This window comes from Amblyraja radiata, chromosome 2 (assembly GCF_010909765.2).
Source record: "Amblyraja radiata isolate CabotCenter1 chromosome 2, sAmbRad1.1.pri, whole genome shotgun sequence".
NCBI lineage: Eukaryota > Metazoa > Chordata > Chondrichthyes > Rajiformes > Rajidae > Amblyraja > Amblyraja radiata.
Genome location: NC_045957.1, coordinates 106181499 through 106196970, shown reverse-complemented (window position 1 = coordinate 106196970; position 15472 = coordinate 106181499). Strand labels below are relative to the sequence as shown.

The 15472-nt window shown below is 41.1% G+C and overlaps 1 protein-coding gene across 2 annotated transcripts in view; it reads right to left on the bottom strand.

Annotated features, from left to right (window-relative positions):
* Positions 1–739: 739 nt before the first annotated feature.
* fam171a1 (family with sequence similarity 171 member A1) overlaps positions 740–15472 on the bottom strand; it is a 167614-nt gene continuing 152881 nt past the window's right edge. For both annotated transcript variants that reach the window (XM_033012802.1, XM_033012812.1), the window contains 3 exons: positions 5988–6104; positions 4467–4590; positions 740–3619 (listed from right to left, as the gene is read on the bottom strand). In XM_033012802.1, the coding sequence (XP_032868693.1) occupies positions 2038–3619; positions 4467–4590; positions 5988–6104 (1823 nt within the window). In that variant the 3' untranslated portion in view covers positions 740–2037. The remainder of the gene's footprint in view (positions 3620–4466; positions 4591–5987; positions 6105–15472) is intronic.

Below are 15472 nucleotides of genomic sequence, written 5' to 3'. Positions count from 1 at the left end.
AACTAAAAATATATTCCGCTTAGAACGAGCAGGCGTGGAGACATCCGTTCACATTCAAAGATTTAATCTCCCGTCTCCCCGCAGTGTGTAGACCTGGCAGTAAATTCAGGATGGAGCTGTCTTCTTTAACACTGTTGCTTCGCCGCCACCGCCTCCTTGCTGCACAATGGCAGCGAGTGCGGGGCCAAGATCCGGCCTAGTTTTTTTAAGTTCTGAAATTGAATAACTTTCAATACTGAATCAGAATATACTTACTGTATGAGATGCTGTCCAGCTCCACTATTTCATACCTAAAACAGACCTTCATTCACGGTTGGCTCAAGAGTAACTTGGCAGAGGAACTTGGTAACTCGGGAGAGGAACTTGGTACATCGCAGAAATTAGAAGTAAACGGCAAACTTAGACATACACGTGGGAACTCGTTTAAACTCGTGAACATAAACTTGGAATCTCGAAGACAACCACAAGTGCGATTTTTTCTTTCACTCGGGATCACTCATGGGTGGACTCGCACCGTGAGACAGGCCCATTACTGTCACCTGCACCCCAAATTCTAGCCCATTACCATGTCACCCATTATTAAATGCAATATTTTAAACAATTGAAACAACAGAGCATCATAATTCCAGGTGCATATTTATTGTAATCTTTAATAAAAGCTAGTGGTCACTGAGTAAGCAAGTGTTCAAACAAAACTTCGTACTGAATCTTTAGTCCAAGAATAAAACTGAAGCCCAGATAAAAATTGATTTTCTGTTTATATAATAAAAGTTTATAAATACAGGATTATAAAAAGACAGACAGGAAATATTTCCCTCCACCAAAAAAAAATAAATACAAGGAAATATAACGTTTACCCAAGATTTATTTTGAGCAATTAACCTTAAGAGAAACAAGCAAACAATCCAAAAGATTGTACAGCAAAGGAATCCTGGCACTGTAAGATGATACACAGGGATAAAATGTTCTTTTAAACACACTGATCACTCACTCTTGTCCACTCAATAATCCCCATTGTAAAGACATTGGAAATGCTAGCTATTAAAACATTCAACTGCAGCCAAACACACAATATTTACAGAACATCCAGTCGTGGCTACTTTCTTCATGTCTCTTTAGGAGTTCTCTACTCTAGTCTGTAGTTCAACAGCAAACTAGTAATACTGTACACATTACTACCCACAGTATACTGTTGTATTTTAAGCATGACAAAAAAAAATAGCACAAATGATTGATAATTGCATGCAAATCATTGAAGAACTGTCAAAAAACTGACAATTATGAAAAGCAGAATTTCAATAGTCCAGAGACGTGAACTATTGAAGTAGGGTTTGCTTACTGGAAATCATGAAGGCACTTGGAAAATACCGGATCAGATTTTTTTGAAGAGGACAGTTTGGTTTTAGTCAAAGGCTTATGTTGTCACTGAGTGTTGTCATTCACAGCGTACTGGTAGCTAAGTGTTCTAACAACAATGAACATAATCCTAACAGAATAAAAGATCTTAAAGAAATAGTTTACATCAAATATTAGACACAAGTAATTTAAGCAACATAAATTTTAAAAGTAGCAATGCATAGCCTTACTTTCAAATATTCCATACTTATGGACACAGCTTGTATGTATGTCTTTTAGTACATCTTTACAGTATAATTCAGGCAAATAAGTAGAAATCCATCAACTGCCACCGTTAACAGAGATATTTGGGGAAAATATCAGGGATGGAATTGAATATTTTTGCACAATAGGTCATTTATGGTAAAAATAAATCTAAATTCACTTGTCTTGCTACAATCATCTGGCAGTCTTTTAGGTCTTCATTCAAGCAACATTTGCTTTGGAAACATATCTGAATGTTTAACTCCACACCATCAGGAAGATCAGGACGTCATTCGCAGTACCTTTCAAATATATTCACGTGTTTAGCTTTTTTTTAAAGATCTGAAGTTCTCAAAACTGAACAAGCATTTTCATAAAAGAATATTTGGCAACTTTATTTTTCTTTAAAACTCCAGCAAGAGTTAAACCTATAAGCAATCATTTCAAATTAAATGCAAGTAAAGGTCTTTCCTCCCGTTTCTGCCAAGGACTTTTTTTATCCTCCTCCTGGTCTGTACTATCGTTGTCATCATTCTCGTTGATTTGATCATTGTCATTAATATGATCGTTTTCAATATTCATCATCTGATCATCAGTATCAGCATTCTCAGTGTGATTTGGACTCGTCGGAAGACAGTCTTCAATTTCTTCGATCATCTGAATGTTTTCGTCCTGTAGACATTCTGTGGTGCCGCTCTGCCCTTCTTCAGCTGACCCTTCCAGTGGCTTCATTGAAGTGTCCTCTGGACTGCAAACTGCTGTACCGCTTTCACTGCCACTCTGCTCTATGTCATCCATGTACACCAGCCTTGTGTACGTCATACTGCCAGAAAGATTGCGTTCCCGTGCTTCTTTACCCTTTCGCGCGGGCTTCGATTCATTCATGTCCACGCCAGAATCCAAACTGGCGTCATTGCTCCCGTTTTTCCCAGCTTTCTGCAAGTCAATATAAGAATGTCTAACCTGGGCATTTGCACGTCCATCGAGGGACACAAACCAAGCTCTCGGGTGAGGGAGAGGTTTTCCTCCAGCAAGTTCCAACAGTGCTTTCTCAGTAAAGAGTTGCACTTCACCGTTCATTTGAGCCATGGCAGCTTCACTTAGTGTTGTGGGAATAGACACAGATTCGGACATGGCACTTGACTGTGGACTCCAGTCCTCCCCCTCCGCTTCCTGAAGTTGCTGCTGTGATAAAACTTGTGGTGCTAGTTGCTGCTGCTGAGAGTGTGGATGTAATTGTTGATGAGAGAGAGAAAGATCGGCCTGTAGCCTCTCCAACTCTGTCTGCTGTTCCGCTGGGACAGTCAAAGGCTGTCCCATGGACGGATATTCCATAGGCAATTTCATATAGTGGGCAGGAATGACTAATGTAGGGAGCACTTTTCTATAAACATTGTCATTCACCTCATCTGCTGAACTGCAACAAAGCAATTGACCTGGCTGGGGAAAGGTGGGTGGTCTTTCAAGGTGGTCGACGGACCGAGACATCTTGTAATCAGTTGTTTTTCTTTCGGTGTTTTGTGCTTTGTCAGGTACATATGTTAGCTGATAATCTGGCTCTCGGATGCTACTCTTACTGTCAGCGGTGAACAGGCTCATTGAACCCTGAACTTCCTTATCCCTTCGATTCAACAGTGGTTGGGAAACAACAGAGTTGTAGCTCTGCCTATAGTCTTCTCTCACAGGAGATTCAAAATCTTCCAAAATGTCAATTGATCTGGCCATTTTGAGGCGGTAACTTCTCGGAGACCTATAATAGTCTTCCCTCAAGACATCTCGCAGCATTGAATCTCTATGTGACATTAATTCTTCTCTTGACATGAATTCTCGTGAAGTGCTGTATGAGGGCTTAAGCATCGGTGTATGAACATCTGCCTCCCCGTTGGATGCGAGTTCCATGTGGACGGCACTGATTAAGTTGAGGTGAGACATAGAAGTTGCTTGGTCCTTCTTTGAACTGTCCAGCGCTGAGGACAGCTGGATTTTCCTATGGTGCTGACGAGGCTTCAGGCATTTTCTCCTGCAAGATATATGGGGTGGGACGGGAAAAGGAGAAATAATATCTCTATGTGCTTCGAAAATGACTTCACATAATTTAAAAGATAAAACGGGCACTTAAAAGATATACTTAGCAACTCAAACATTTCCATGACAAATCTACGTTGGAATTCAATTGATCTGGCGTATATAGAGAAATGAGTTTGGGTTTGCTGTATGTTGGTCTTTATACTTACAAGCACAAATTTAACAGTAGGAAAGAGAAAGTTTGGATTTACTTATTGACCAAATTTATTGCTAAAATTGATGCATTAAATGCATTAAATTTGAGAGATTTAAAAGAATTTTATCAAGGAAAATCTCCAAGACTGTCAAGTGCTCCCAACAGCTTCTTATTGATATTTGATAATTTGTCCACGTCAATTTTTGTTTACTACAATGAATAAACACGTACTTTTTAAATATACAAAATGGTATATTACCCTTTTTTCTTCGCACTGTATTTTAATCTCCCAATCCAAACAATTTCGCAGCTAACAGATGTATCCCTGACAGCATGGCTGAAACTGGGCACTCATTGAATGAAGAATCACAGTATGGAGTAATTTCCTACCACACTGTGGTACAACATATTGAACAAAATGCATTAATATAATAAAAAAATTACTGCAGCAGAATAAATAGCCTTTCAAGCACCTTATGGTTTTAAATAAATGATGACCAATTAACATTGAAAGAATTGCACAGTAGAATGTCTCAGATTATGATTAAAAATATTTTAAAAATTAAATCAGTTTCATCCTTTGGAAGTGGATAATGGTGCATTTCAAAGTGCTCAGCTTCAGTTTTATTTCCCTTTTAGGATTTACCTGCAATAATAGATGAGTAAGCAAAGCAAAACAAGCAAAATGATGGTCATCCCTCCGAGAATGGCCAACAGGAAGACAGTATGGTAGACAGTGATGTCACTGGCTCCAACACCAGCCAGATTACCTAAAACAAATACATTAAATTATAAAAAAATAGAAATTATTTTTCCTGGTGGAAGATATAGTATTCTTAATATCAAAATAGGTTAAGGAATGCCAAGTGGTAATGCATTAGTGCTTAGTAATTAGACTCAACTTCACCCGATATTGCATATTTTACTTTTAGCTTGGTTTAGAGATACATAGTGGATACATAGTGTCCCTTCCGCCCACCGAATCTGTGCCGACCAGTGATCCCCGCACACTAACGCTATCCTACACATACGAGAGATAATTTACAATTATACCAAGTCAATTAACCTACAAACCTGCACGTCTTTGGAGTGTGGGAAGAAACCGGAGAGCCCGGACCCTCCCCCCCCCCGCAGGTGACGGGGAGACGAACAAACTCTGTACAGATAAGCACCTGTAGTCAGGATCGAACCCGGGTCTCTGGCGCTATAAGGCAGCGACTCTACCACTGCACTACTTTGCCGCCCATATGTTTGAACTGTTTGCACCCATTTTCTATTGAAGCCTAGTCCACTGCAAAATTGGACTGGGCACCCACGATCATGATTTGCCATAGCATGGAGACACCTATCCCACTTTGCATTTTATGTAAATGATGATATCCTGAATGTGTGGGACATTTATCATTTCCAATTGGTAATTCATGAGCCGTGAGCTTCAGTTTGAAATGACTGTTAATAAATGAAATGAATCTGACATGGGTGATTTAAAATGTCCCTACTGGGACATCTTTATATTCAATAAATTCCCAAGTCATCTTAAAAGTATTGAAAAAAATCTCATTACCAGGCGCACCGAAAGGATTGGACCATAAATATCTTCAGCTCACTAATGTTTCGTTCTGTGGCTCTAACCACAGCCTTGGACCACAGCTGCACCACGGGGTACAGCCCAGCCCTCTCTCCATGTGTCAGATGGGGTCTCCATCCGGAGACTGGTGTACTATCGATTACTTCCCCGCCCCAACCACAACCCCCTCCGCCCCCACCCCCAGGTTTATGTGATCCTTCGCTGTTTTGTGCAAACCCTCTCACCATTCCCTTGTTTTCCTGACAGCTCATGGATGACAAAAGCAGCCACCTGCCTAAATGTGCAGCTTGACTATAACAAATCTTTAACAAAGGGGTGGAAACCACATGAACACTTCTAAAAAAAAATTGAGGATGTCCCAATTTCATTATTTTTTCACAGTGATGCACAATTTGGTGGTGGGGCAAAATGCAGGACCACTTATCCCATTAAAAGATGTGAAATCCCATTTCTAGGTGTAAGCTCGAAAGGAAATGCACAAATTTATCCTCTATGACACTGTTTCAACACATCACTTTCAACCCCCTACCACTGTAGCAAAGCTCAAATATGATTGTGATCATAATAACAGTTATTTACCAGGGCTTTGAGGAGACATGGCTGCAATCCAATAACCCAACTGTGGAGCAAAATATGTCCAAGTGAAATAGTCGCCTTCTTTTTGTATAATGCCCAATCCACTCTTCAGCCAAGCACCTGGAAAAAACAATCAATAGAAATTTTGACTCAACATATTACTGTTTTGATGATTTTTTACCTCATTAAAAAATGAGTTTAATTAAAAATTTACTTATTTCTACAGATTGATCCCTGGGATGGCGGGACTGTCATATGAGGAAAGATTGAAAAGACTAGGCTTGTATTCACTGGAGTTTAGAAGGATGAGGGGGAATCTTATAAGAACATATAAAATTATAAAAGGACTGGACAAGCTAGATGCAGGAAAAATGTTCCCAATGTTGGGCAAGTCCAGAACCAGGGGCCACAGTCTTAGAATAAAGGGGAGGTCATTTAAGACTGAGGTGAGAAAAAACTTTTTCACCCAGAGAAACATAGAAACATAGAAAATAGGTGCAGGAGTAGGCCATTCGGCCCTTCGAGGGTTGTGAATGTATGGAATTCCCTGCCACAGAGGGCAGTGGAGGCCAAATCACTGGATGGATTTAAGAGAGAGTTAGATAGAGCTCTAGGGGCTAATGGAGTCAAGGGATATGGGGAGAAGGCAGGAACGGGTTATTGATAGGGGACGATCAGCCATGATCACAATGAATGGCGGTGCTGGCTCGAAGGGCCGAATGGCCTCCTCCTGCACCTATTTTCTATGTTTCACGGCTGTGGAGGGTGGTGGTCCCGACCACGGGGGAAAATGGAGGAGGACTGGCCAAGCTCTGTGCCTTCCACCACAGTGATGAATGCTGTGGTGGATGTTTGTGTAAAATTTTTATTGTGGTTGTGTTCTTTATTATTGTACCGCTGCTGGCAACCCAAATACCACCGGCCTTGGTTGTGTGGCAATTAAATTATTTCAATTCTATTTCAATTTATCTATATTATACTGCATCTGCCACGCATCTGCCCACTCACTCAACCTGTCCAGGTCACCCTGCAACCTCCTAATATCCTCTTCACAGTTCACACTGCCATCCAACTTTGTGTCTTCCGCAAACTTGCTAGTGTTGCTCCTAATTCCCTCTTCCAAATCATTAATATATATGGTAAACAGTTGCGGCCCCAACACTGAGCCTTGCAGCACTCCAGAGTTTTATAGTTAAAAGGATATGTGTGTATATATATAAATAAAGATATATATATATATATATATATATATATATATATATGTGTGTGTGTGTGTGTGTGTGTGTGTGTGTATATATATATATATATATATATATATATATATATATGTGTGTGTGTATGTATGTATATATATATATATATATATATATATATATGTATGTGTGTATGTATGTATGTGTGTATGTATGTATGTGTGTATATATATATATATATAAATATCAAGGAAAGGAGTGGCCACAGTACTGTGACCTGTGTAATTTCACTTTAAACTTCTCTTCATTGAAATTAAAACCTATACCTCCTGTTCTGTTTACCGATTATGTATGCAACTTACCCGCTGATATAAAATCTTCTCTCAAATGCACATAACGCAGACTCACCCAGTCACTACGAGACCGCAGTTCAGACACTAATGCAATATATCTATCAGAATATTTAGTACAATGCATTTTAAAGAAAATCTGACCCTTTCCAATAATTTATCCATTATGTTGTAATGCAATACATTAAGACACGGCACATGAAAGATTTAAAATGCGAGTGTTTGTAATTCAAGTGGGACACCCAGTGATTTAGTGACTACCCACTGTGACCTATTCATTTTTTTAGTTAAATTAGTTGCTGTGATTGTTTTCACCAAAGAAGCCCATGAATTAATTCCATTAAAACGTTTACCTGCAGTTAAATCACTTTACAGCAGAAGGGACACTCAGACTATTGCGCGTATGCTAGACAAAAGAAAAATCAACTTTTGATCATTCCACTTCTTAGTACTTGATTCACAACTCAGTGTGCCATAAAATCAAGCGTCTTTGCCCTGGGAAAGCATCAAACACAATCAAGGGCCGCATTCCCTCTTCTCCCCTTTCCCGTCTTGCAAAAGATACAAAAGCTTGAAAGCACGTACCACCAGATTCAAGAACAGCTTCTTCCCTGCTGTCATCACACTACTGAATGGTCCTCCCATAACTTAGGCTGTAGTCCCGATGTCCCAACCTACCTCTTTGTGAGCGAGCACTTTTTTTTAAATTTGCACTTTCTCTGTAATGCTATAAGCTGCTACATTCTACACTACATTCTGCATGTGTAGGAAAGAATTGCAGATGCTGGTTTACTGTAAATCGAAAATAGCCACAAAATGCTGGAGTAACTCGGTGGGACAAGCAGCATCTCTGGAGAGACAATAGACAATACACAATAGACAATAGGTGCAGGAGTAGGCCATTCAGCCCTTCGAGCCAGCACCACCATTCAATGTCATCATGGCTGATCATCCCCAATCAGTACCCCGTTCCTGCCTTCTCCCCGTATCCCCTGACTCCGCTATTTTTAAGAGCCCTATCTAGCTCTCTCTTGAAAGCATCCAGAGAACCTGCCTCCACCGCACTCTGAGGCAGATAATTCCACAGACTCACCACTCTCTGTGAGAAAAAGTGTTTCCTCGTCTCCGTTCTAAATGGCTTACTCCTTATTCTTAAACTGTGGCCCCTGGTTCTGGACTCCCCCAACATCGGGAACATGTTTCCTGCCACTCGCGTGTCCAAACCCTTAACAATCTTATATTTTTCAATGAGATATCCTCTCATCCTTCTAAACTCCAGAGTGTACAAGCCCAGCTGCTCCATTCCCTCAGCATGTGACAGTCCCGCCATCCCAGGAATTTACCTTGTAAACCTACGCTGCACTCCCTCAATAGCAAGAATGTCCTTCCTCAAATTAGGGGACCAAAACTGCACACAATACTCCAGGTGTGGTCTCACTAGGGCTCTGTACAACTGCAGAAGGACCTCTTTGCTCCTATATTCGATTCCTCTTGTTATAAAGGCCAACATGCCATTCGCTTTCTTCACTGCCTGCTGTACCTGCATGCTTACTTTCATAGACTGATGAACAAGGACCCCCAGATCCCATTGTACTTCCCCTTTTCCCAACTTGACGCCATATAGATAGTAATCTGCCTTCCTGTTTTTGCTACCAAAGTGGATAACCTCACATTTATCCGCATTAAACTTCATCTGCCTCTAGCGTGTCCAAACCCTTAACAATGTTACATGTTTCAATGAGATTCCCTCTCATCCTTCTAAACTCCAGAGTGTACAAGCCCAAGAGAACAAGAGAAGGAATGGGTGACACATTCTGCATTCCGCAGTATGGTATTTTTGTCTAGCATTACCTGTTGTACTTGCGTATGGATTGATTGTACTCTTGTATAATATGGTTTGATTGTGTAGATTTCCTTCTGTCAACCACTCTCTCATTTTGGAATGGTAGTTTTACTTGGATAGCATGCAAAACAGTTTTTCATTGTATTGTGGTATATGTGACAATGGTAAATCAATTTGAATACTTGCAAACTTAGGTCATGGCTCTTACATACAAATCCAAATCATTGATAGTTATATCACAAGGAACAAGCAGCCCCACTACATAGAACCAGCGTTATACCAGAACTCAACTTCAACCATTACATGTTCAAGAAGGAACTGCAGATGCTGGAAGATCGAGTCTGAAGAAGGGTTTCGGCCCGAAACGTCTCCTATTTCCTTCGCTCCATAGATGCTGCTGCACCCGCTGAGTTTCTCCAGCAATTTTGTGTACCTTCAACCATTACATTTTGCTTTTTGGATCTAAACTAATTGGTATGTGGACAAGGGAAATTTCTTAAGTTCGAAGTAGTATCCTGACCTGAAATGTCATCTATCCATGTTCTCCAGAGATGCTGCCTGACCCGCTTAGTTACTCCAGCACTTTGTGTCTTCATTTGTACACCTTTGACTTGTGTTACCAGCTGTCATCATGTTATGGAGATATCAAAATAATAAGTGTATATGGTTTGATTGATCACACTCTCTCTTCCATTGGTCACTTGAAGGAGTTTTCATTATTTGAACAGAAGAAACTGAATTCCCAAGCTTACAAAGGGACTTCCTGTTCAATTGCCCAAAGTTTAAAAACCTCCACGACAAATTGGAATCAGCAATTAATCAATTGCAACAGAAGTCAACTAAAATGATAACTAAAAATAAGTTAATTTTTAAAACTACCAAACCAATTCCATTACGTTCAACACAAATTGTGTTGTAAATCACTAAGGACATCCAATAAAACCTGCTGAAAGTTGATCTACATTGAGACCAGATTCCAGAGGGAGTGTGTGGGAAACTGCTGAATATGATAACTTCAAAAGGAAATGGATCTCCTTACTAAATCTCACATTAAAAGAGATATTTAATATTAATGTTCCTTGACTAAGACCAATGACAGGTAAGATTGCTATGAGCTGAATCGTGACTGTGAATTCTTGTGGAAACATATCACTATCATTGGATATTAAAAATAAAAGCATTTTACTTCTCAAAATTCCATTCATTGTATGTAACCCGAATCTTCTGATAGCATCCTAGAAACTGAGTGAAAATCTTTAACTGTTTCTGTGGTATTGGCATATATACAAACCGTCTTGGATGCATTAGGAACTTCAGGCTTTTATTTTGCACTGTTATTGTTTTTGTTAATTTGATTAAACTTTATTTAGTTTATTGTGTTATCTATGAGTACTATGTGTTCAGACCTGTGATGCTGCTGCAAGTAAGAATTTCATTGTTCTGTTTTCGGTACATACGACAATTAAACACTCTTGACTCTTGATTTGGCTAAAACTTTTTCTAATCAGTCGATATGTTGATATATAGTTTTAAAATATTGTTTCAGGAAACATATAAACTCAAAGAATGGATGAACACTTCATTCAGACAGAAAGCTGTGAAGTGGCGTTTGAACTGTTAGGTGTGGAACAGAACTTCATCCATAATCAATTAAAAATAGATTTAATGATTTTAGAAAAAGTTAAATGAGGGCTATGAATGGTTTCAGCTTGTGCTGGCAAGTCCTTTTGGTTCCATGCATGAAATCTAGTTTCCTCTGCCCATCTTCAACGTGCAAACCTACAAATGAACAGGCAATGAGACCAAATCAAGTTGTTTGATCTATAATTGAAACTTTAAAAAAAACTGCAGATGCTGGAAATCTGAAGTACAAACATGAAGTGCTGGAGGTACTCGGCAAGTAAGGCAGCATCTATGGGGAAAGAAACCGAGTTAACAATTCTGGTCAAAGATCTTCGTCATCCATTCTGATGAAGAGTCTTCGACTTGAAATACAAACTCTTGTGTCCAGCATCTTCTGTGTTTGTTTTTTCTCTAAATATATTCACTTGATCCATTATTCTTTGCATTGGACATCTGGACATAGGTTTTTGAAAGTTCGATATTTTGCAAAAAAAACCCTCTTGTTCTGTGAATGCTTCCTGGAACAATCACTGAAACGTATTTCTACTGAAAACAAAAAGCACATTTAATCTCCTCCAGAGACCCCAAGGGAATGTTTGAGTGAACTAGCAATTTCTGGTCAACAGCTGTGACATTGCTTTTGAGATAATATTTCTGGGCACTTTCATAAAAGTTTACTTCTACAATTTTCTGACTTAGATGTTATCAGACTGATAAATGTAAAAGGATTTAAAATTCCAAGACAAATCACTGGCAACAATTCTCAAAATAATAGAGAACTGAGAGTCTTGCATTTAAAATTACAGGCCAAATATGATTTAGAACCACAAGCTTCAGACCTCAGCTCAGTTTGGAATCATTGTATGGAATATATTTAAAACATGGTAGATTGTCAAATCATCTCGACTGTGCAGTTGGCGGATGCCTTTTATGATGCGTTTTGAGCAATTTTGTTTTGATGTCATCTTCTGCTTGCTACCCTAAAATGTTTCAATGCTGCTTGGAAAATCCAATCAGTAATAAAAACCAATTTAGCTACGTAAACAGATCCTATGAAACTAATAATTTTTGAAGAAAATATAACCTTTTGGACTGAATTTCTGATAAAACATATTTAAAATTCTCATACTATTGCTCCTAAAGGTAGACTTAATGGCCTTACCTCCTCATCACCTTATGACACACCAATATTTTCACTCCACAATTCTGGCCTCTCATTGTGTGTTATAATTGCTGTTTCGTCAGTGAGCATGTCTTCAAATATCTAGGCTCCAAGCTTTGAAAACCCTCCAAACTTCTCTGTGACTCCTTGAGTCACTCAATTTGGTTAAATGTCTCAATAATTGTGACTCGGTGATATGTTTTGGCCTGACATTGCTCCTGTGAAGTGCACTGGGATGTTTTTACCACTAAGGATATCCTTCAGCTTTAAACCCCTGTCTCACGGTGCGAGTCCACCCACGAGTGATCCCAAGTTTAAAACAAATCAAACTCGTAGTAATCACGTAGAATTAACGTAGTGGGAACGTTGGAACTCGTAACGCTAACGGCAGGTACTCGGGAAACTTGTTAACTCGTGAAAATCTTTCAACATGATGAAAGATTTCCACAAGCCAAATTTACTCTTGAAGTGAAAATTTTAAACTTTTAAACTCGTTGTAAGAACGTAGTAGCCCGTGAGTTTACCGTAGTGACACGTGAGTCTACCGTGGGCACTCTTTAACTCAGCGGGACAGGCAGCATCTCTGGAGAGAAGGAATGGGTGACGGGATGACGTTTCCAAAATTCTGCTACGTCTTTGTGCTACTCCAAAACTGTGTGTTCACTTTTTGTCAACCAGCATCTGCCCTTTCTTGTGTATGACATTATTTGCATCCGTGGCAGTTGATTGTCGCTCCCTTCAGTTTCCCAGGGGGTCGGGACGGATTTCAAAGAGTTGGGGGATCTTTTTCTAATCTCTTACCTCGATGGAGATGCAATATTTTTTAGTATCGCATCTCCGTCCGCACTGCGGCCTAACATCAAGGAGTTGGCGGCCTTTACTGGAGATTGATTTCGAGAGCTCCACCGCGGGAGCCTGTGGATTTACCATCGTGGAGCCCACGATCCCTTTGCCAGATATCGACCTCTGAGCTCTACCGCAGTTGCCTGCAGACTTTAACATCATGGAGCTCGCGGTCTCTGGTCAGAGACCGACATCGGGAACTCCGACCGCAGGAGCTTCGATCGCCCCGACGCGGGACCATCATTGCCCGACACGGGAGCTTCGACCACCCCAACAGGAGAACTTCGATCGCCCCGATGAGGGAGCTTCGACTGCTGGCTGCGGAAGCTTCGATCACCCCGACGGATGGTTTGACTGCCCCGACTGCGGGAGAAAAATGAGGGATAAAATTTGACTTTATTGCCTTCCATCAAAGTGAGGAATGTGGGGAATCTGCTTTGGTGGATGTTTATGTTGACTATTATGTAGGTGTGTGTCTTTTTGCTTTTTTAGTATGGCTGTATGGTAATTCGCATATCACTGTACCTTAATTGCACACGTGACGATAAAAGGCCTTTGAAACCTTTGAAGAACTGGGCATAGGTTTAAGGTGAGAGGGGAAGGACTTAATCAAAACCTGAGGAAAAACATATTCGTACAGAGGGTAATACACATATGGAACAAGCTTCTAGTCAAAAAGGTTGAAGCCGCTACGATAAGAACATTTAAAAGACACTCGGACATGTACGTGGAGAGGAAAGGTTTAGAGCGATATGGATCACAAGTTTAGATGAGCATTTTGGTTGGTCAGGATGGCTTGTCCTGAGGGCCTGTTTCCGAGATGTATAACTAGGATATCTTTTGTAAGAAACAGCATTCAATATTGGAACAAACAGGAAGAATGTATGAGAAAGATTTTGATTTTGTCACCAAAGATAATAAGTGACTTTCAATTCTATTACTTACTAGACTAAGTGGGACCCGTTGGAGGGGGGGGGGGGCTGCGTGCGACATCACGCACACACTAACCACCCCCACACATATATGGGGGGGGGGGGGGGGGTGAAAAGGGGATGGAGGGGGGAGGGGGGGATGGGGGGGGGGGGGAGAGGGGGGAAAGGGAGCGGGAGGGGAGAGGGGGAGGATGGGGGGGGAGGGGGAGAGAGAGAGGAGGGGGGAGAGAGGGGTGGAAGGAGAAGAGAGAGAAGGGGGGAGAAAGGTGGGGGAGAGAAAGAGGGAGGAGGGGAGAGAGTGGGGGGGTAGAGGGGGGGAGGGAGGAGAGGGGGAGAGGGGGAGAGGGGTAGGAGAGGGGAGGGGGAGAAGGTGGGTATAGGAGGAGGTGGGGTAGAGGAGGGGGTGTGATCGGAGGAGGGGGGGAGAGGAGGAGGGGAGCCGGGCGGGCAAACAGGCTGTGGGTGAGTGGGCTGCGGGGTCAACGGCGTCACGATTCCCCAAGTCCCTGCGATCGATGGAGGAATCGCAAGTTTCCATAGACGGCTTCTCCCAGAGCACCACGCTGCTCCGCACCCTCACGCCGCCGCAATGTTCTAGAACTTCAAGGAGCCCAGCAGAGTGCGCGGAACGACCTGAGCAGCAGTTTAAAAACGCTAAGTGACAAATTTAAAGGTGTGAAAGTTAAGAAGCCAAGAAGTACAGAAGACAGAATAGGGGTGACATCACTCGCAGCGCGAGCAGAGGCAGGCAGCCAGATCCATTGTGATGTCATCAGCGAGATCATCTCGTTTATTTTCTAAGTTACGTGAGATTTGTGAACATTTTCATAAATAACTCGGAAATAATACATGACATTTTCAGATAAGGCAATTTTTGACAATCTCTATCGGAATATGTATAAATCTCGCCATTAGCGCGTCGTGTTTTTGAGGAGATGTGAAACGCACACGCACATCACACACAAATAAATACACATTCAAGATCAAAGTTTTATAAGTATAGAGATATCTTTAACTCCCTAGCCAAAGACCTGTGTCAAATCAATATGCTCTGTGCTCATTCAAAAGAGTTACACCATTTTCTGCTACCACTCATCCTCGGCAATGTTCACAGGGAATCTATGACTAATTTCTTAACTTAGTGACAATGGTTTCTCAAAATTCAAGTTGTGCAGCCAGACAAGGGTGAACTTGTGACTTTTTCTTGAGGCATTTGTCATGTTAATTGCTTTAGCGTGACAGAACCACATTTTCCATTTCCACTGTGATGCCACCATAATAATTATGCACAGCGAGCATGTTCTTTCCAAATCCTTATTTCAGCAATTAATTTTCGGTCAGTGATGGCGCTGCGAGTCGGCTGCCCTACCAGCAGCGTGTTCGTTATTTCGACATTTTTTGTTTTTTTTAAGTGTGCCCAAATGTTTGTTTTAGTGTCTCTTGATGTGTCTTGTGTAGGGGGTGGTGGGGAGGGGAAAGGGGGGAAACCGCTTTTAGTCACCTCCTCGACAGATAGGCGACATTTAGGAGTGCTCCGATCTG